General features: G+C 43.7%; 1 protein-coding gene across 11 annotated transcripts; it reads left to right on the plus strand.

Moving 5' to 3' along the window:
• Window positions 1-1,896: 1,896 nt before the first annotated feature.
• Window positions 1,897-20,360, plus strand: trim2a (tripartite motif containing 2a). Of its 11 annotated transcripts, XM_053418845.1 has the most exons (15): window positions 1,897-2,107; window positions 5,143-5,292; window positions 6,482-6,530; window positions 6,793-6,885; window positions 10,380-10,558; window positions 11,317-11,554; window positions 11,792-11,943; window positions 12,171-12,351; window positions 14,402-15,125; window positions 15,683-15,786; window positions 15,957-16,124; window positions 16,719-16,887; window positions 17,804-17,874; window positions 17,993-18,133; window positions 18,811-20,360. In XM_053418845.1, the coding sequence occupies exons 4-15, from the start codon at window positions 6,880-6,882 to the stop codon at window positions 18,961-18,963; spliced, it is 2,286 nt and encodes a 761-aa protein (XP_053274820.1). In that variant the 5' UTR covers window positions 1,897-2,107; window positions 5,143-5,292; window positions 6,482-6,530; window positions 6,793-6,879; the 3' UTR covers window positions 18,964-20,360. The 11 variants fall into 11 exon arrangements, with proteins under 11 accessions (XP_053274820.1, XP_053274829.1, XP_053274826.1 ...); XM_053418848.1 differs by lacking the exons at window positions 1,897-2,107; window positions 5,143-5,292; window positions 6,482-6,530 and adding exons at window positions 7,946-8,115; window positions 8,502-8,530 and having other exon boundaries at window positions 6,807-6,885; XM_053418854.1 differs by lacking the exons at window positions 5,143-5,292; window positions 6,482-6,530; window positions 6,793-6,885 and adding an exon at window positions 2,348-2,418.
• The last annotated feature ends 114 nt before the right edge of the window (window positions 20,361-20,474 follow it).

Raw genomic sequence — 20,474 nt, forward strand, 5'->3', positions numbered from 1 at the left:
AATGTGTTCAGTTCCCTGTGTTATTCAGATAGCTGGAGTGCTTTTTTAACTTTTCTGGGTCATTTTTCGGTTGATATTTGCTTTCTCATAGAATTAAACAGATTTCATTTACTTTATCACACAAATCACATTATTCAACGCTAAGATGAAAATAATAAAAAAATGTTATTCCCTGTTTCCGTATGGAGCCACTTCCTGTGCAGTGGGTAATCCAGTTAAGTGGGAGTTAGATGTACAGAAGGAAAACAGATGCATTTGGATAATTACTACAAACATTGTTTGGGGCCGGCCAATAAGATTAAAGCTTTTAAGAGATAGGGAAACTCTCCAGGGGGCGTGTGTGTGTGTGTGTGTGTGTGTGTGTGTGTGTGTGTGTGTGTGTGTGTGTGTGTGTGTGTGTGTGTGTGTGTGTGTGTGTGTGTGTGTGTGTGTGTGTGTGTGTGTGTGTGTGTGCGCGCGCGTATGTGGGTCTATAACATTTCCATGAAGACACATGACTACAAACACCACATATTTGTAAATAAGGGCCTGACCCACATTAAACCAAGTGAAATATGTTCGTAGGCAACAAATATCTGATCTATAATATAATTATATAATTTATGATTCTAATAAGATCAGTTTAGTTGTCACTTGACACAGAACATCATGTCTCAGATTTTAATGTTTGGCCGTGAAACTTTTAGAATTTTGATTGGTTACAGTCAGACCTGCCCCAAACTCAACATGTTGGATAAGAGTCACAGCCTGAAGATAATAGGCGTTCATAGTCACAGCGCCACCTGCTGGACATATGGAGTTACATATTGTATACTTTAATGTGCATCAGGACCATAGCCTGTATAGAAAGATAGACAACATGATTGCGTGTCGATCACCCCCTGGTGGCTGACTGTAGTATATGTTGTTAATCCTGCCTCCTCCATGTTAGCAGATGGGACACAGGCACACGGCCCAAACTATGAAGTCAAAGTACAGGTCAAATTAGTAATTTGATGATATAAAAACAAGGTGAAATATCATGATATACCACTGGGACCGACCCGTGATTGGCCGAGCACAGGTATCAACGAGATCTGCAAGATGGCAGCGTTCATATCAAGGATATTTTAGCTTCATTTCCAGGCAGCGGAATGAAGTGGAAACCACATTCATAGACATTGGAATAGAACATTTGCTCTCATGCACTCTGGGGATCGGAGGCCAGATCATCGTCACTCGCAGCTTGAATTTCATCCCTGGTGATTTGTGGTTAAACTCGTTCTCTTCCTCCTACCTCTCCTGAGTTGGCGTCTTTCGTTCTGTTGCATCATCCCTGTCTTGTTTACCAGCTTCAGACCCCGGGGGCAAACAGGAGCGATAGTAACATGCTAGAGCTGCTGGTGGATAATTGCAGTTTTGCTCTTTGAGATATTGTGTACTGTACGTGCACTGCTGTGATCATTCAGACAACTGTTGTGGTTGTGGAGGATTTTCTTCGGCCATGTCGCAGCATCTTGTTCCAGCAACTGTGACTCAGGCTTGTTTGTACCTCAAGGATTCTCAGGAATAGCTTTGTATTGGACTCTGCAGTAAATCACAATGTTCAGCTCTTCATGGACACTTTAGCTTTGACACAGATAAGCAACTCCAGCTTGTTGCATAGAAAAGTAGAGCTCATGTTTACTTTATTCGAACCATCAGCATGCTGCATGTGCACCAGGGTCAACACTTGGACAGATGAAATAGTGAGACTACTCTTTCTGTCCTGCCATCCTTCCTCCATGTGTCTCAAACCTCTGGGACTCTGCTCTCACTGGGGTTAAAGAGCAACAAAATCCTTCTTAGAATCCCAAACCCCTCCCTGGCCTTCCGATTGGTTTATCCCTGCCCTCCACACCGGTGGCGAGCCCTCCCCCTCCATCTCCGCTCGCCCAATGGCACCCTGTCAGTCTGTTTGGATTATTGTAACAGCAGCTCAGGCCTCTCGTGAGTTCCCCTCTCTGCCCACTGGCTGCACACACCACAGTGTATCACAGATGAGGAGGATTAGGTGACAGAGAGCAGTGTTACTTTTATTTTCTCACCCCAGAGAAGAGAGAGGACAGGGAGAAGCCATGGAGTCGAAGTAAGTGGGATCTTTTTTTTGGGGGGGGGGGGGGGGACTGAGAGATAAATAGATGAGATGGAAAGTGTGTGTAAGAGATGGAGAAATGACAAGAAGAAAGAAAATAGGAATCATATAAAGGAAGAAGAAGCTGAGCTACTGTTGATTTGGAGAAGTCTTCATGCAAAGTAGAGTCTCCATGTGTGTTTAGCTTCTGTGACAGGAGAAGATACTTATTAAAAGATGCCTCTGTAATTCCAGGTTGTTGTGCAGAAGGTCTTTTGAGGAAACACTAGAAAAACAGGTTCCTGCCGCACTTCACACGATCTCAGGTGTCGTGAGAAAGACTGTTTACCTTCAGCATGTGGGCTTTAAAAGGCTTTTCTGAGCAGGTGCATGAATTCTGTAGACACACTACAGCGTGCACTCTCATTTCCTGTTTTCTGTTTGCCATGCTCGCTGGCTGCAGCTGGTCTGTCCTTGAGAAGTAGCGGCTTGTTCATACACGGCTTTGCATGGCCGGAAGTTTTAGTCTCTATGGACTTTTCAATCTGCAGAACACAAAGCTCTATCTTTTCTTAGATTAATGCAGGGTAGAGAACGTGTTACATTTGCTGATAAAACTTTGCAGTTGATTAAAGTAAATGAAAACAAGAACTGTTCTGTCACTGTTTAACTGAAAAGGGGCATTTTGTCTGGACAGTGAGTCACGATATTCTGATATCTATTCTGAAAACAGCATTATCTGACAAATTTAACCTGAAGAAAGTTATCAAGCAACAATCCAACTATGACGTGGACTATTCTGAACATAGTCACATTATGTAGCCATGTCTGGAGGCTGCTCTCACATCCAAAATGCTGCTCATTCACTTTTAATGAGGTGACATTATGCGTTGACGAATAGCATTGTGGTTCCGTTGCGTCACGTTCAAACAAACACTCGCGCCCGGAGCTAGCCAATGGAATCACGCTAATGTGAAGGCAGAGGCAGCTGGCTCATGGTGTGTGTTTATCTGGTTGTTGACTTTATTTCCAGTGTCCTTCTCTCTTAAAAGTTGCCCCATTGTTGACATTTTTTTGGGTCACCTGGCTGAACTGTTCGCCACAGTGCCCCCTAAGATTTTCTGTGGTACTGCTCCATTTCATCTGTGTCGTACGTAGCTAGCTTTCAGAAGACGTGCACAAATACAGTTGAAGAAAATGTAGAAAATACAGACAGAACAAGCAGTATAGGACTGTAATATGCTAACAGGAATATTAATGTTACATTCTGTTTTCAACTCTTGTCAACGACATGATGGAAATAATAATGTCTCATTCAGAATAAGGTCAGTAGACACAATATTGCAGTTCATAGTCAGGCTTTGGGTTTTAGTGAATTCTGGCTGACAGATATGCATCATGGGCAGTTTCCACTGGTCTGACGCTGGCACATCTGAAGACGTTAATTTGAGGTCAGCTAACTGCTCTGACACACGGAGCGTGGCACGGCTCTTATCTGGTGTCACCAGATACATGGCTGGCAGATATAAAAGTGACGCATTGGCTTCCTTATTCCCCCCCGAGTGTCGCCTCTCTCTCAGGAGCAAGTCAACACGATCAGACAAACACAAAGTCGACCAACGCACTTTCATCAGTGGCTTTTTAACAGATGGTTTTAGATTGTTCTGGGGGGAGGGGGGGGGGGGCGGATGTGGAGCTGGACAAGGGGATGTTCAGGGCTCTGCTGCTGTAATCTCTCATCATCCCGAACCCGCTGGATGTTTTAGATTAACACGAGGGGGGTGGGGCTTGTGTCGTCTTCTGCAGCATTAAAAGCATGAAAGGTCACAGATTTCACTGACACACAAAACTGGAAATGTCATATAAAGGTGTGGTTTTCATTGTGTAGCGCCCTGAGGCTGCTGCCTAGTGGTTTTTGTCTGTGTTGTTGGAATAGTGTGGTTACCAGGGACTTCATGGATTTAAGCCTTAAAGGCCGACCATCTGTCTTTAGGTGCCGACAGGATTTGAAATGCAAACAAAGCATTAAAAGAATGGTTTATAAACACACGTTATGATGATCCTCTCCTGATTGTGGGGACTTTAGCTGAGCTGGATTATGTGATTCTGTTGCTTGTTTAAAGTGTCAGGTCCAGACTCCTCTCAGTCGTATCTCACGTCCCCAGATTGGATGGTTGGCAGCCAAGTGACCAACTGACATTTCCCTATTTTCTCAGAGGACAGAAATTGTCGTTTTTCCACCACTGTGCACAAATTATATTAATCATGGTGATTATTAAGCTTCAAATATGTCGACATTTGAAACATCAGAAAGCACCGAGCTCGCATCATCAATCGCCTCAGCCCCACACAAGAGCAACCACTGAAAGTGTATTTTCCTTAAATGTCAAATGTCCCTTTATATCGCAGCTAACGTGAGAAACATGTTGACCTAGTTTGAACTACTACAAAGCTCTCCAACAGTTTCAAGAGTTTTTCTTAAATTCATAAACTTGTGCATAGATGAACAGAAATTCTTAACTAATAAAACAAAATTAAAATGGATTGTAATTGACACTAACATTATGTTATGATCATTTATAATTGAATACATACATAAATTAAATTGAAAAATATTAATAATAAGCCATTTGTGACAAAAAAAAATATATTAAAGTCTAATCATAATTTTAATTAAAAATAGTTCTAGGGTTAAACAAATAAAATAAAAATAAACACTCATACAAGTTTAAAATCTGACCAAATGTTAAATAAACACAAAACGTGGAGCTTTAAACTTTCTGTGACTCCGACACCAACATTTCATCAGACCTGCATGTGATCTATTGGACTTTCAACTCGACATACTCACGAGTGTTACACAATAAAACCTTAAGAAAACATTCAGAGACGTGCAGCTGAAGTGAGACAAACCAGCTGATCTCCAGGTTTGTACACGTTCACCTGTTTGTCTTCAGCCGGGTTGTTTACATGTTTACAAAGTGGTGGCTGGGACAGAGCGGCGTCATCATTGTGCAGCGTGACATGGCGTTTTGTTTTGGTGGGTTTAGAAACGAGAGAAAGAGCTGAGGTCAGTGCTCTGGAAAGAGCTGCTGGACGGACACCAGAGGGAAACCCAGAGTAACGCTCAGTCCAGAACCTCTGCAGCCTGCATGAGAACCTAGAACCTGCTCCACAGAGCTGCTCCTCTGCTGGTTCTGGTGAGTGCAAACAAGCTGGTTTTGAATTTACAGCTTGACCCAGAATCTCAGCACAGAACTGTTGAAGTACATCGTTGGTTAAAGTTGTTTTTATGGAGGCTTGTGCATGTTCGGTGTTAAAGCTGTTGTTGTAGGTTCATGGAGCCTTTAAAGTGTCTGAAGGCATCAGGGGTGATGATATGTGGGTGTGAACAGGGAAGCAACTGAAACAGGTTCAGTGACATGTTTACTCCTCAGAGTGAGAGGATGTGTTTCTGCCCCCGAGCTCTTAGAGTCTTAACCTTAAATATACTTTTTTTAAAGGTGGTTTCTGTTGTTTTAAGAAGTTCAAGTGTTCATTTTTCTGATAAGTTTGCTTTGAATTAGTTATTTGATGCTATAGAAACAGGGCAACACGTCGTGATTGACAGCTGAGAACGTCTCATGATGTGTATGACATGACATCGAAAGCTCAAGATGGCGGCACCTGCTTCCAAGATAGTTTGGCTTAAAATGTTTTGACAATGAGAGGAAATGGAGTTGTTTCATCCAGGTTTTATATGCACTCTATGGGTTGACAGAGAGACTCTATATAAAGATGGACCACATCGTTACAACTCTTAAAAGTGGAGCCAAATCAGCTGGATCGCCCCCTGGTGGCTGGCTGCAGTATAGGTCACAAACCCTTTTTTGTGTCCGGTTTGTGGACCAAGCATTTAACCAAAGAAGAAATAAAGCAAAGGAGCAGTCTGCTGTTTTGTGATAGACATTGTTGTGAATCTGCATCATCCAAAGTGAAGGCGGTCTCTTTATCCACTCATTAAAACATCCTGTGGGGGTTTTGATTGCTTCGGAGCAATGTTTTCATATATTATATTAGAACTTTTAAAGTTTAAGGCCGTTCATTTTGTAAATTTTTCTTATTTTCTACGTCCTCCTTGAACAGATGAAAAGCTACAGTAAATAAATTTCACTGAGTATCATCCGTGTAGTCAGAGCTCATCCCTCTGTGCAATAACAAAAGAACACGAGCACTGAAATTCGTTTTTGATTTGATCCCAAGGTTTGATCCGGCCTCGTCCTTTCACAGTGAATCCCAGATGAAGCATTGTGAATCTATTGCTTGTGTCATTCGTCTGCACGTTAACGCTGCAGCCTCAGAATGAACCGATTGCTGGTTGTGTTTTTTTTGTGTGTTTTTCCTCCACAGCCACACCGGCCCCTGTTGTTCTGTGCCGTGCTCCTCGGACTGACTCCCAGTGAGTTTGGCAGAGGCTCAGATGAGATCACTGGAGCAGCGCTGAGGCTGCCAGGCGTGATGAGGTCTGTGAAAAGCCTCTGTCCCGTTCAACTCATGCTGTTCCTGAAACAGAATAATAGAAATGATCTCACTTAGTTATTTAGCATTTTGTTATTCTCTGGTAGGTGAAGAGCTGCCAGTTCCCTGTAGAGTGGGATCCTCATTACCTTCTCCAAGGAGGTTATGATGTCATAGGTGTTTGTTTGTGTGTCGGTCAACCGGAACCAGCAGAAACTAAAACATGTTGTGACTGAGATCACTGAGTGTGAAATCACGTGACGCACATTTGGATTCGGCCTCAAGAGACCATGAAGGTAGCACCACATGCAAACGTTATCATTCTCGACTTATGCAAGGTCATGTGTGTGTGTGTGTGTGTGTGTGTGTGTGTGTGTGTGTGTGTGTGTGTGTGTGCGTGTGCGTGTGTGTGTGTGTGTGTGTGTCCTTGTTTTTCATGCCTCTGTAGGACAAAGCTCGTCATATTGAGGCAAAAACCTAATTCCTGAGGTCCTGGTTAAAGTTGGTGGTAAGATGTGAATTGTGGTTAGGTCGATGTTGTGGTTGGGCATGAATTGGTCTCGGTTAAAGTTTTGGTTTGGCTGGTTTGACAATAATGAGAAGTCAATGCAAAGTTCTGGATTGAGTTAAGACAGGACATATTGGGATAGTTATCACATTTTGGCTGCTCCTCACTTTCTGACCAACTTTTAATGGACTGTTTCAGCATTAGGATTTGGTTTTAGTGTGTGTTTGTGTGTGTGTGTGTGTGTGTGTGTTTATAGATATGAAAGAATGTGTGCATGCACTAACATAAGTATCTCTGGATATAAGTCCCTGTGCACACGTCTTTTAATACTTTAATCCCCTTGTGCTTCACATCAAGCTTCTCTTTCCTCTTCCTCTTTACTTTCTTTGCGTTCTCCCTCTTTGCTCTTCCTCCGCATGAGCAGTGAGTCAGCAGGACGCACACACACACACACCTGCACACATACACACACCGACTCAGATCCCCCTGACTTCAGCTCTATTGGCCACAGAGGCGACCCATCACGGCTGTCCCCCTCCCTCTCCATTTGTTAGGATCCTCAGCCAGCAGCCAATACTCGCTCGCATACTCCTGATGCTGTACACGCTCGCTGCACTGCGGTGAGCCAGCACTCACCTCAGACAGGGAGGCAGGAGGGAGGGAGATGAATGGGTGACACAGGGCCGGGCAAAGAACGCAAGAGATGGGAGGAGAGGAAGTGAAGAGGGAGAGCGAGGCAGGGAGGGAGGGAGGGAGGGAGGGATGATGTAAAAACGGAAACACAATCCAGCTGAATGGCCCCTCCTCAACTTTGCTCATCACGTGTGTGTGCACACCCACAAACACAGGGAGGAAGCTGCGTGTGTGATGCTCGCACACATCTTGTCGTCTCCTGGATCGAGGCATCACTACATGTGTGACCTGAGGTGACCCCGAGGCAGGTCGACTACATTTCAGTTGAGGATTCTGTGCACAGGGGGTGGATGACGCCTGTTGATCGCTTCACAGATGCAGCACTGTGAGTCATCCTCTCTAGATATTTGGAATAACTCCAATAAGATCCCCCCCCCCCCCTCCCCCGCCCCCTTTCCTTTCCCATGTGCACACGCCTCTGTGTGTTATTATCTGTCAGCTCAGCCCAGCAGGAATTATTCCGCTTCATGCTACGGATCTGATTACGTAAGAGTGGAGAGCTCTGTGGCTGCCGCGACCTTGTGCACTGTCAGCACACAGGGCTGCTTCTGTTGTCCTGTTGTGTCTGTCTGCACGGGGATTAAAGGAATTTTGGATTTGTAATCAGTGCAATAGTCGTCGCTCGGCTCGTCTCCTGCTCGGTCTGTTCCCGAGAAGCTGGTGAGTTGCAGCCGGATGATGTGAGATCTGTGTTTGTGTGTGTTTGTGCAGGTGTTCAGTGATTCAAGCAGCAGATGCAGGTGAATTACTTCCTTTAATGTGTTGATATAAATGTGAGATTTAAGAATTGACAGTTTAAAGCTTGTTTTAGCTTCTGCTCCAATGGTGGATTAGATTGTGAACAGTGTCTTGAGGTTTTCAATGAGGTGCAGTAACTTGCTGCGTCTGTTTCAAAATGCTAGAGCAGCTCTGTTAAAGTGGACTGAAAACCAGCATCATGACTGGTTAGCAGCTCACAGCAAACACACTACATACCAGCTGTGTGACATATTGGAAAATGTTGGTAATAACCCATAACGGCTTCATCACAACAGTCCTTTCATCCCCCGCTCTGTGTTTTCAGGCTTACAGACTCACCACGGAGAGAGGTAGAGGCTTTTCAGAGAGGGGAGCGAGAGGCATATGAGAGAGAGAGGGAGAGGGAGAGACTTTTAATGAAAATAGAAGAGAGAGGAGAAGAGAGAGGAAGAAGAACAGTCCCTGAGGGTTTCCTGTCCTCTTCCAGTGTGAGGGGACAATAAAAGCACTGACACACTTTCTGTGTCTAAGTTAGCTGCCAGGTAATGTTACAGGGAAATCAGACAGGAGAAAAAATCATGTCATGAAAAGATGCTTTTGATGAAGCTGAATAAATAAAGGCCACGTTGGACGTGTACATGCTAATGAAGAATTTGTGTAAATATTCTTATTGTGCACATTGTTTTATTGTGGTAGTTCCAGTTTCCTGTTTCTCACCAACATGTGCTCAGCAGTGAGTGCTCTGCTTTTACTTTGTAATCAAATATTTATAGCTTCAAGTGCTTTTTATCACAAAGCTCCAGTGCAGCTCAGACACAAACCCTGCTCCGCTGTCTCTGCAGTGGTTCCCAACCTCTTAAGGGGTCACACAGATACAACTGTAACACAACAAAATGAATAACATTAAAAAGAAGGACAAATCATTTATAATGTTTATTCTGTTGCAGTATTTTTCTAACATGTAGTCTAGTTTGACCTCGATTTCTGGAAAATGGCAGCAAAATTGGGTCCGGGTATTTTCTGGAGTGTTGTCTTTCACATATGAAGACTGCAGCGGGGGTGGCGTTCGGCGAGGGGTGGGGTCTGGGTGCCACGTGCAGGAGGCAGGTCATAATGTATAAAGTCTGCAGAGGAAACAACATGTTTTTGTTTGCAGCCCATCGACTCCGGTGTTGACCCTTATCGCTTAAAGTTTCATTGTCTCTCTTCATATCCTGAGATTTTGGAATTCTTTTGTTTTGGTTTCCACTTTCGTTTCCATCGAATTTTCATAACATTGTCAATTGCCCACTCACTCCCTCACATTTTACTGGCTGGCAGGAAAAGTTCCAGAAAATGTATAGAGCTATTGACCCTGACATTTGCCCTCTCACGTTCAGCCTGTCAGCCTGTCTGGATGCAGCTTTAGAGCTAAAAACACTGGTACCGATACTAATTCATTGTATATGTGAGGTAACATGAGGTCACATGTCCTCATGCTGCTCAGTCAACTGTGAATCTGTGTCCTTGGTTGAATGTTCTCATCTCAACAGGCGAACACAACCAGTGATGAGAGGTGACATGTAGACACGGCTCTGTTTCTCCTCTGCCTTGTTGACTGTCTGACTGAGGAGGGGTCGACGGTCAATGTTTCTAATATTAACACTTCCAAGGGTTGTGTTTGAGAAGCCGCTGATTGATGAGTCTGTTTGTGTATTTCCTCTTCCTGGAAGGAAGCAGGTATTTTTCCTTCGAGTTTCAACCTTTGATCTACTCCACCCGCAGATTTCCTCTTCCTGTCCCTGAGGTCATCGCTGTGTGCGTTTGGATCACTTGGCTCCGTCCTCACTTTGTCTCCGTGTCTCTCTGCAGGGCGCAGGGAAGGAGGAAGAGGGACGCGCATGTCAGAGCTTTAGGATGGCCAGTGAAGGCTCCACTCTCCCCAGCCCTGTGGTCCGTCAGATCGATAAGCAGTTCCTGATCTGCAGCATATGTCTGGACCGCTACGTGAACCCCAAAGTGCTGCCCTGCCTGCACACCTTCTGTGAGAGGTGAGTCCTGCTGCATGTTGTTTTAGGAAACTCGTCTTTTTACTTCCTCCAAGGAAGTTGTGTTTCCAAAGTCTTTGAACTGGGACTGCACAAAAACTGGTGAGCTGAGTTTTTTGAAGAGTGGGAGGTAGACCAAGGAAGAACTGATCCAACGTTGGATTGGATTGGATTAAGGAGGCAGATCCAGAAATGGTCTTTCTTGAATTTTAAATTAAGATTTTGTGTAATAATCCAGAGATCTTTAGGTTAACAATCTGCTATATGTAGAATGCTAAGATCAATGATTTATGATAGATGGATTGATAGATGGAAATTATATATGTGATTATTGAGATTATATATAAGTCATTATCATTATATAGCGTTACTTATGTCCTATTAAGCATTAGTTGAACATTTTTAAAGATTTCAACCTCCAGAGAACAATTTAAATGTCAAATAACAAAAAAATACATGAGTAAATTATGACGTTGAAGCTTCTTGTTTAATGCTGATGATCTTTGCTGTGCAATCTGAGAAAATAGGATTCTAATTGAAACAAGTTTCTGTTTAAATCTTCATAGATTCATGTAGTCACAGTCTTGAATCCTATGCAGTATACCATCACTGTCTGTATCCAGTATAGCAGAGTCTTTCATCTTTCCCCTTCTCAATGCATCACACCCACACACACTCCTCCACCTACTCCTTTGAATCCTCTAGTTCAGCTTTGTGCAGAACGCTCCCACTCATCAATCCTCCTCCTCCTCCTCCTCCAGGTGCCTGCAGAACTACATCCCGGCCCACAGCCTCACACTGTCGTGCCCCGTGTGCCGCCAGACCTCGATCCTGCCGGAGAAGGGTGTGGCGGCGTTGCAGAACAACTTCTTCATCACCAACCTGATGGACGTGCTGCAGCGGGAGCCGGGCAGCTGCAGCCAGGAGGCCGCCGTGCTCACCAACATCACCGCCGTGGCTACAGGCCAGCTGCTCTCCTGCCCCAACCATGGAGGCAACGTAAGGGTCACAGCTGTATACTTCAAATCTTCTCTTGCAAATCATTCAAAATCAACAAAATCATCATTATGGTGGAGTTGGAGGTAAAGTCAGCGTGTCGCCAAAGTCTTTCATCTTTCTGGGGATCATGAACTTCGACTGTACATCTGGATCAAAATGGTGGACTGATCCACATTTTTGGAAACGCACTCAACCCCATATTTAGGTCACATATTTCCTTTTTCTCTCGTTGCTCAGGTCATGGAGTTTTACTGTCCTCCATGTGAGACAGCCATGTGTGAGGAGTGCACCAGCGGCGAGCACGGAGAACATCCGACCGTGCCTCTGAAGGACGTGGTGGAACAGCACAAGGCCTCGCTGCAGGACCAGCTGGACGCCGTCAAGAAGAGGTAACAGCAGCGCTATGTCTTTACATGCTGCACCACAGCCATCAGGGTATGTGATAGAAAGGCCGGGATCCACCTTCTAAGTCACAGCCACCCTTACACACTGTATAATAATGGAATTCGGAATTCGGAATGAAATGAATGAACCAGCCCCAGTCCTCCTTCTCGTGCATGCTGCTCCGTCATGTGATGGCTCCGCTCAGTCCTGCTCTCCCTCCCTCGCCCCCCAGGTTGCCGGAGATCGACTCGTCCCTGCAGACGCTGTCAGAGATCCTGCAGCAGCTGACCGGTCAGAAGAGCTCCATCGAGGATGACATCCACACCACGTTCGACGAGCTGCAGAAGACCCTCAACGTGCGCAAGAGCGTCCTGCTCATGGAGCTGGAGGTCAACTACGGCCTCAAGCAGAAGGTGGGGTCCCACACAAAGAGCTCTCAGGGGGTCGCTTCAGAGAGACGGCTGGATGTGTGGTTGAGACTTTAGACATCAAGATAAGTGTAGTTTGAGTTCTGTAATCGGCAGTTTGCAGTTATTATCTGGGGCTGCATTAACCAGACACTATCCAGATTACATGAGGAAATAATGGAGAAAGAACTGACCTTGTTTTAATGTATTTCGGGAAAGCACTTAACCTGTCACAGCTCCACTCGACAGAGCGCTTTCTGCTGATCTGTCAGTTGGGCTCAGCTGGTCTGATGGCCGATTAACAGGCAGAAAGACAAGGAGGGGTCGGGGGGGGGGGGGGGGGGGGGAGCTGGTGCACCACCCTGATCCAGACGACCAATCACCAGGTCCGGTTCAGAGCCTGGGAGTCTGGGAGCTGCGTCACGTGGGCTGCTAATAATTTACAAGTTACCGGCTGGTGTGCAGTCCAAACACTGGGGGGGGATGTCAGATGTGGGAGTTGCAGTAGCTGTAGCTAGATGGAGCCAGTGCACTGTATGTACAGTATGACTGGCTGGTTGGGGTGTGTCATCATGAGCAGGGAGAACACAACAGCTTTTCTCCTCAGGCAGCGAACACTCGGTCCTCTCTCTCCAGTGGATGTCTGTTCTCACAGTGTGTAGATGTGTGTGTTCAGAGCGTCGGTGAGTGAACGAGTGAGAGGGATAGTTGGAGGCTGTAACCGGAGACAGATGTGATAATGGCCTCTCTTGTAGGAGAAGAGGAGGAGTGTGATGGTCAGATGCGGGTGAGTCTGTTTCGGTGATTTAATGAGTGTGTTCTTATTCCAGTAATCAGGAGAAATAGTAAGAAATCAGCTTTGAGAGCATTAATGTCAACAGAGGTAATGAGATGCAGCTACAGACAGATTTAATGATCTAAATGTGACTCATGTAAACTTATTATCTGCTAAAAGGATCACACGTTATGATCAGGTTACAATTACCCTGAACGCATAAGAAACACTAGAAGGGCACTTGAAGATCACACACCCCCACCAGTAGCAATATTATCTTCATACTGCAAATACATGTATTGCATCACTGTTCATATTATAACAGGGTTATTGTTCTCTAATATAGTTGAAGGTTGTTTGTAATTGTAAGTAAATGAAGATGACCCATTAAATAGACTTATCTTGATTTATAAAATCTAGATTTTTATCCAGACCTCACCTCTTCATATATATTAACACACTACAGATGTCGGATTTTTTCATAAAGACTTTTTATTAATTATGTTTTGTTATGATATATTTGTTGTTGTTAAAGAAGCAGATTGTAGAGGAGAAGACAATGAAACCACAAACATCCAGCAGGTGTCAGAGTGTCCAGAGAAATAAAAGCAGTTTAGCGGTTTAACACTTTAGCGATGTGAGAAAACATCTAGAATGTGTTTGACCTGTTAGCGTCGGTTGTTGAGACTGATTCTGTTGTTATTGGTCAGTAAATGTGAAAGTAACTTCACCGACAGACTCGTCCCAAGAGATGATGACATGATGACATAACCACGTCTGACAGTTATTCTTCTGTTTCCCTGCACCGAAGCTTCAGCTGTGTGATTCTGACAGTGAGGTCTTCTCAGTTCGCACATGAGCAACAACAACACACTGTGTGTTTTGCCACCATGTTGGTACGGAGATATGCCCTCACTCACTTCATGCTGACGGATCATGTTCCAGATTTTATCTTTATTCTGCAGCATTCCTTTCACTTTCATTCTTGCAAAGCAGTGCAGCTGGCTGGGCTTTTATGTGAGGGTGTTTTCAGTGGATCCAACCTGGGAATAAATCAGATTAATCATATCTGCAGGGGGCTGAGATGAATGAAAGAAGAATAAAGAAGAATATACATCTTTGCTTCACAAGATTATCTTTATAGTTTCAGGTTTTTCCTCAAATATAAGAAACAGGCCACCTAACTGTTGACCTGGTGCCAGACAACTATGCTTTTTAAAGGATCTTAAGTCTAAAGATAATTGGTAACCCTGCTGCCCCCTGGTGTTGTGTGTGTGCTAGGTGCTCCAGGCCCAGCTGGACACCCTGATGCAGGGTCAGGAAGGCATCAACAGCAGCTGTAACTTCACGGAGCAGGCCCTGAGCCACGGCTCAGAGGCCGAGGTGCTGCTGGTGAAGAAGCAGATGAGCGAGCGCCTCAACGAGCTGGCCATCCAGGAGCTCCCCCTGCAGCCCGGGGAGAACGACCAGCTGGACTTCCTCGTGGAGACGGATGGACTGAAGAAGTCCATCCACAACCTGGGCACCATCTTAACGACCAACGCGGTGGCCTCCGAGTCTGTGGCCACAGGCGAGGCGCTACGGCACTGCGTGGTGGGCGTGCCCACCTCCATCACAGTTACCACTAAAGACAAAGATGGAGAACTGTGCAAGATGGGTAACGCGGTCATAACGGCAGAAATCTCCTCAACCGATGGCAGCAAGGGTGAAGGAGAGATACTGGACAACAAGAACGGTACTTACGAGTATCTGTTCACAGCTCCGAAAGAGGGGAATCTGAACTTATCACTGCGTTTGTACGACCAACACATCAAGGGAAGCCCCTTTAAGATAAAGGCCACCAAGTCCATCGACGTGTCACCGACTTCAGACGGCGTGAAGAAGAGGCTGAAGTCCCCGGGCAGTGGGCACGTCAAGCAGAAGGCCATCAAGAGGCCGGCCAGCATGTACAGCACCGGGAGGAGGAAAGAGAATCCCATCGAGGACGACCTCATCTTCAGGATCGGTGAGAGAAAAGTCCAAACAAACACAATTCATCTGAATGTATTTGTGACATAACATTACTGATTCACTTTACTGAGAGCAAGAGGGCATATAGGTCAGGCTGATAGTGAGCGCCCTCTGCTGGATCAAAAGTCAAACATAGCTTCTAGGCTATAAAGTTTGAATTCATACAGGTATCAACAGTTTGAATTTGGACTTTTCTCTTTTGTACTGTGTGCTTTCTGTAGAGTGGCAGTGGTTAACAATAAATTTGACTCTTTTCATAATTTATTTATCACTAGCAAAAATACAAAATGTTTGGGGTTTCGTGCTTTTAAAAGAAAATGGCATTTACTATTTAATTGAATTACTATATGTGTAAACTGAATATCTTTGAGATTTAAACTGTTGATCAGATAAAACAAAACATTTGAAGTTGTCTAAGTCAATTATTGAGTGGCATTATATAGACTAATGAATGAATTATTTTTGTAAAAAACGTAGTTGATGGATTAATTGATAAAGGAAGTAAGAATTCCAGAAGGAAAGAGTATTGATGACACGTGTTCATGCTTTCAGGCACAAAGGGGAGAAACAAAGGGGAGTTCACGAACCTGCAGGGAGTCACCGCCTCCGCTCTGGGGAGGGTTCTGATCGCAGACAGCAACAACCAGTGTGTCCAGGTAAAACAAGGACTCCTGCTCATAGTAAACAGATTCTGCAGAGGTTGAAGGAGGAAGTCAGAAGTCATTAGTGGAGCTTCATCATCCAGTTTCCTTTCCTTGACTTTGTTCATGTTAAAACTGCTGCACATCAGATATTTAAACCTTTTGTTTTTATTTGTGCGACACAGATTTTCTCCAACGACGGTCAGTTCAAAAGTCGTTTCGGTATCCGGGGCCGGACGCCGGGTCAGCTGCAGCGGCCGACGGGTGTGGCCGTCCACCCCAATGGTGACATCATCATCGCCGACTACGACAACAAGTGGGTCAGCATCTTCTCAAGTGAGGGCAAGTTTAAGGTGAGTCAAAGTGTCTTATACTCAAAACAAATTATTTACTATTTTACCAGGAAGCTCCCATTGAGATGCAACATCTCTTCTGTCAAATCTGGATTTTCATTTATATCCAAATTAAACAGCACTCACTCATAGAGTCCCCTTAATATGCCTGATTACTTTCCCATCAAGATCCAGGAATTATTTTCTGGTAAAATGATGAAAATGTCAAAAAGCACATGAATATTTTTTCTCTTGAGTCTTTGACCTTGAATGACAGAAGCCAGTGGACATAATAACTGCAGTCTCATGATTTAATGATGGAATGTGTCCTATTTCCCTTCTGACATTTACAATCCAGTTGGATCCAGTGAAATGTCAGAAGCTGCCATGTGGCCTGTGGCCCAGTTGCTGAATCTTCTCTTAACCACCTTCCCAATATGAATTACCCTTTTTATTTATGTCTGTTTTATGGAGTGTGTTCACTGCATATATTCATTTATCTTGCACAAACATAACTTGTTAAATCAACTAAAGACTATAGACGAATACTCACATTTAAATGTACTCTACTAATTTTACTATATGTTTAAGTCATAAAGAATTTTCCTGCTGCAGAACAAGATCGGCTCCGGGAAGCTGATGGGCCCTAAAGGCGTGTCGGTGGACAAAAACGGCCACATCATCGTGGTGGACAACAAGTCGTGCTGCGTCTTCATCTTCCAGATCAACGGCAAGCTGGTCACCAAGTTCGGTAACCGCGGAAATGGCGACCGGCAGTTTGCAGGTACACTCAATGGTAATACGTCGCACTGCCCCCTACAGGCTCTCTGCAGCCAGCGCACCCCTGCATGTGGAATGAAGACGCTCAGTCCAGGAAGCATAGAGATCGTCTCATCGTCCTCTGACCTCTGAGTTCTCATGTCTCCACGTCGACTGCAGACAGTGGCCAGAGGCTTCATGTTTTCATGTCGTCCACACGTCCGTCCATCAGATCCATTCTTCTGTACACGATAGCCCTGAGGGCATTTCTTCAAATATCTCTTTAACTCAAGGATGAACTGATTTGATTTGAATAGTCAAAGACAAAGGGCAAGGTAACTGTGTCGTCACAAAACCCTTTTCATGTCGGGAAAGGATCATCTTGAGAAAGCCTTGAGTTTATCTTTTCACATTTAGCGCAAATATTGACTTCGACTCCCAGATTAACTGATTTCGATTTTGGTGGTCCGGGGTCAAAGGTCAAGTTCTTGGTGGCCTCAGTGGGTTCAACAAAAAGACCTCATATGAGTCCAGAATTTTTTGTACGTAGACTGAAACTCTACTAGTTTGTGCAGGAACAAAATCCCATGGTGCTAAATCTAGTTTCAAAATGTATAGAAAACTCAGAAACTCAGAAAAACAAATAAACCTCAAATGCTGACAATTCATTAGCCTGATACCAATAGAAAAAGGGCCTCTTTTTTAATAATTAGATTCATAATTCAAGTGTCCTCAAATCAGCATGTTGTCCCACTAATCAGATTTTCTTTCCTAATTCTTTTGTTTTTTGATTTTCATAACTTCATCATCTACTTAAAAAGCAGCATGTGGACTGAGATCATCTGTCCTGTAACAGTTTGCTGGAACAAACTGTTTCTATAATCTAATTTAAGATCAGAATTTGACATGAATCTGAGATACTGCTGTCTTTTTTTATTCAGGTCCTCATTTCGCTGCCGTCAACAACAACAATGAAATCATCGTGACTGATTTCCACAATCACTCAGTGAAGGTAAGTTCAGTTTAAGAGCAGTGGAAGTGTATTACAGATGCAAACTGTCTAAAAGGCGTCTGATGTTTTATGACATATTCTTGACATTTTTTTAACTTGTTTATGTTTTAAAATGTAGGTGTTCAACACAGAAGGAGAGTTCTTGTTGAAGTTTGGTTCTAACGGGGAAGGAAACGGCCAGTTCAACGCACCCACAGGAGTGGCAGTGGATGTTAATGGAAACATTATAGTAGCAGACTGGGGAAACAGCAGGATTCAGGTCAGTAGTTATTAAATCAACTTTTTTTTAAAAAAAAGTTTAGTCATAATGAGATAATAAAAAAAAGTGGCCTCTTGTGAGAAATTAAACTTCCTTGTTCTGATTATAATTGCCTGATAGTTTAAGTTTGACTATAAAGTGATTTAAAAATATTTTTGACAGAATATAACAAATGTTCACATATTTAAATGATTGTATTCTATTTTTAAATAAATGTATAGCAGTGCTAACTGCAAAATTTGGTTTTGGAGTTTGGTTCATGTTACAAAATCCAATTTCTTTCACAACACCGCCCCCTGCTGTTGGATGCTCCCCACAATATATATTTACATCTCCACATACTGTACAATAGGTTTTATTTGGCTGCCATTGTAAAGCACTTTGTGATGCAGATTTTGAAAATTGCTCTATAAATTATATACATTACATTTTTCTTTATGATTAGTCATAGTAGTATTATTAGTAAATTAAAACTGCAAAATTCTGATAGTGTTTCCAAGTTCTTTATTTTAGTTTTCTTCATACACCACCCTTTATTCATTTATACATTTTTTAATTGAACAATTATTCACACTCACTTATCACAGCTAAACATTTCCTTGTCCCATTCAGCACAGCTCCTAGTTTGACCCCAACACCAACTCAAACCTAACAGAGCTGATGTGTCTGTGTCTCAGGTGTTCGACGGCAGCGGCTCGTTCCTCTCGTACATCAACACGTCGGCCGACCCTCTGTACGGCCCCCAGGGTCTGGCCCTCACCTCCGACGGACACGTGGTGGTCGCAGACTCTGGCAACCACTGCTTCAAGGTCTACCGCTACCTGCAGTAGCCCTTCTCCCTGTGACGCACAAACCGCACACCTGTACAGAAACACACATACACAGATAGTAGTAGTACGGATCGACCGGCACCTGTTGCACTCACCCATTCCTCCTTGAGTCCTGCTGTCGTTGTGCCGTCTGTCTGACTGGTCTCCACGTGTGGCCTCCTCTTTGACCCCGAGGACACAAAACAGGGAGGGTTTCCTGTGTGATGATGTGAATGAAGCAAGAGGATCTCTGATGGAGGTTTCACACATTCAGCCGTGTTCACATCCCATCTTACCCACGCTGAACAATAAAGCTTTAGTACTGTACATAATGTTAGATCTTTGATTTGTTGTGATATGGAAGGAAAACTGGAAAATTAAGCTGTTGCACTTGTTTTCCGAGACACAGAAACTAGCAGGGCACTGTTTTAAGTGAAATTGAAATTAAAGAAAATCACCTGGAAATCAATGGGAAAACTATTTAAAGTTTCAGTAACTGCAGCTTCCTGTTAAATGCTCCTCACATTTTGCCTGTTTCACCATATAGAAGAAAAAATATCCCAGCAGCTGTAGGTTGCCGGGTATTTTCCAGCATGGTTAGGCATCTCTGTGCATGCTAATATCACTAATTAACACCTGAAAGGCTACTGTGCACAATATATACATTTAATTTAAAGCAGACACTTAACAACGTCGACAAAATAAACTTTAAATAGAGGCACTGTTTCAACTGCAATACTTCTGTCTGTGTGAAAATGACGAGTCAGTGTAATTTTCATCACTTTAAATAAACCATAATGATTTCTGCTTATTTGGGTTTTACAAAAACACAGGGTTTGTGTGTGTGCAAGATACGCAAGAGAGAGAGAGAGAGTGTGTGTGTGTGTGTGTGTGTGTGTTGTGATAAATTAAAGTACCACACATGCTGAGTTCTGCTGCCTGAGAAGCCTCTTGACATTACGACTTACGCAATCTGCTGTGATTAAGTGCATCATTTTAGGATTTGCTGCCGAATTATAGTAAATTGCTGAAGTGCTGAAAATAAACTCAGTGATATGAGTCAGTCCTCACTCACAGGTTTTGCCCATCGCGCAACAGCACACACACAGAGAACAGGACTGGGTTCACCTTCCATCCTCTCCACGTGCTCTTACGTCTTTCAGGAACAAAAAACTAGTAGAACTAACAAGTTGTAGATGCAATTTGTCATTCAACAGTCGAGGTGTGTGTTGTGAAAACGCACTGTGCTGCTATTTGAAAGCCTTGATCCCAAACTGTTTGTCTTTTACGCAAAGTTTCCATCAGGTGTCCTGAATTTGGTCTTTCATTTTCTACCCAATTGTGTTAAATTATTTGTTTTCCATTGTCTTGTTTGTATTCGTAATGCCAAATGGAATTAAAGTGCCCATAAAAAAGAAGGTTGTGTTTGTGTTGTAACCTGTTAGGAGAATAAGGCCCTCGGGCACTCAACACACTTATTTATTTCTGTTACTATATAAAGTTAGTCCTGTTTATTTCTGTTACTATATAAA

This window comes from Pleuronectes platessa, chromosome 3 (assembly GCF_947347685.1).
Source record: "Pleuronectes platessa chromosome 3, fPlePla1.1, whole genome shotgun sequence".
In the NCBI taxonomy this organism is placed as follows: domain Eukaryota; kingdom Metazoa; phylum Chordata; class Actinopteri; order Pleuronectiformes; family Pleuronectidae; genus Pleuronectes; species Pleuronectes platessa.

Bases quoted from the DNA above. Each gene is read 5' to 3' on its own strand.
- trim2a (XM_053418845.1), top strand. The intron at 10,559-11,316 runs GTGAGTCCTGCT...CTCCTCCTCCAG, and splicing joins CTGCACACCTTCTGTGAGAG to GTGCCTGCAGAACTACATCC. The intron at 16,888-17,803 runs GTACACTCAATG...TTTTTTATTCAG, and splicing joins TGGCGACCGGCAGTTTGCAG to GTCCTCATTTCGCTGCCGTC.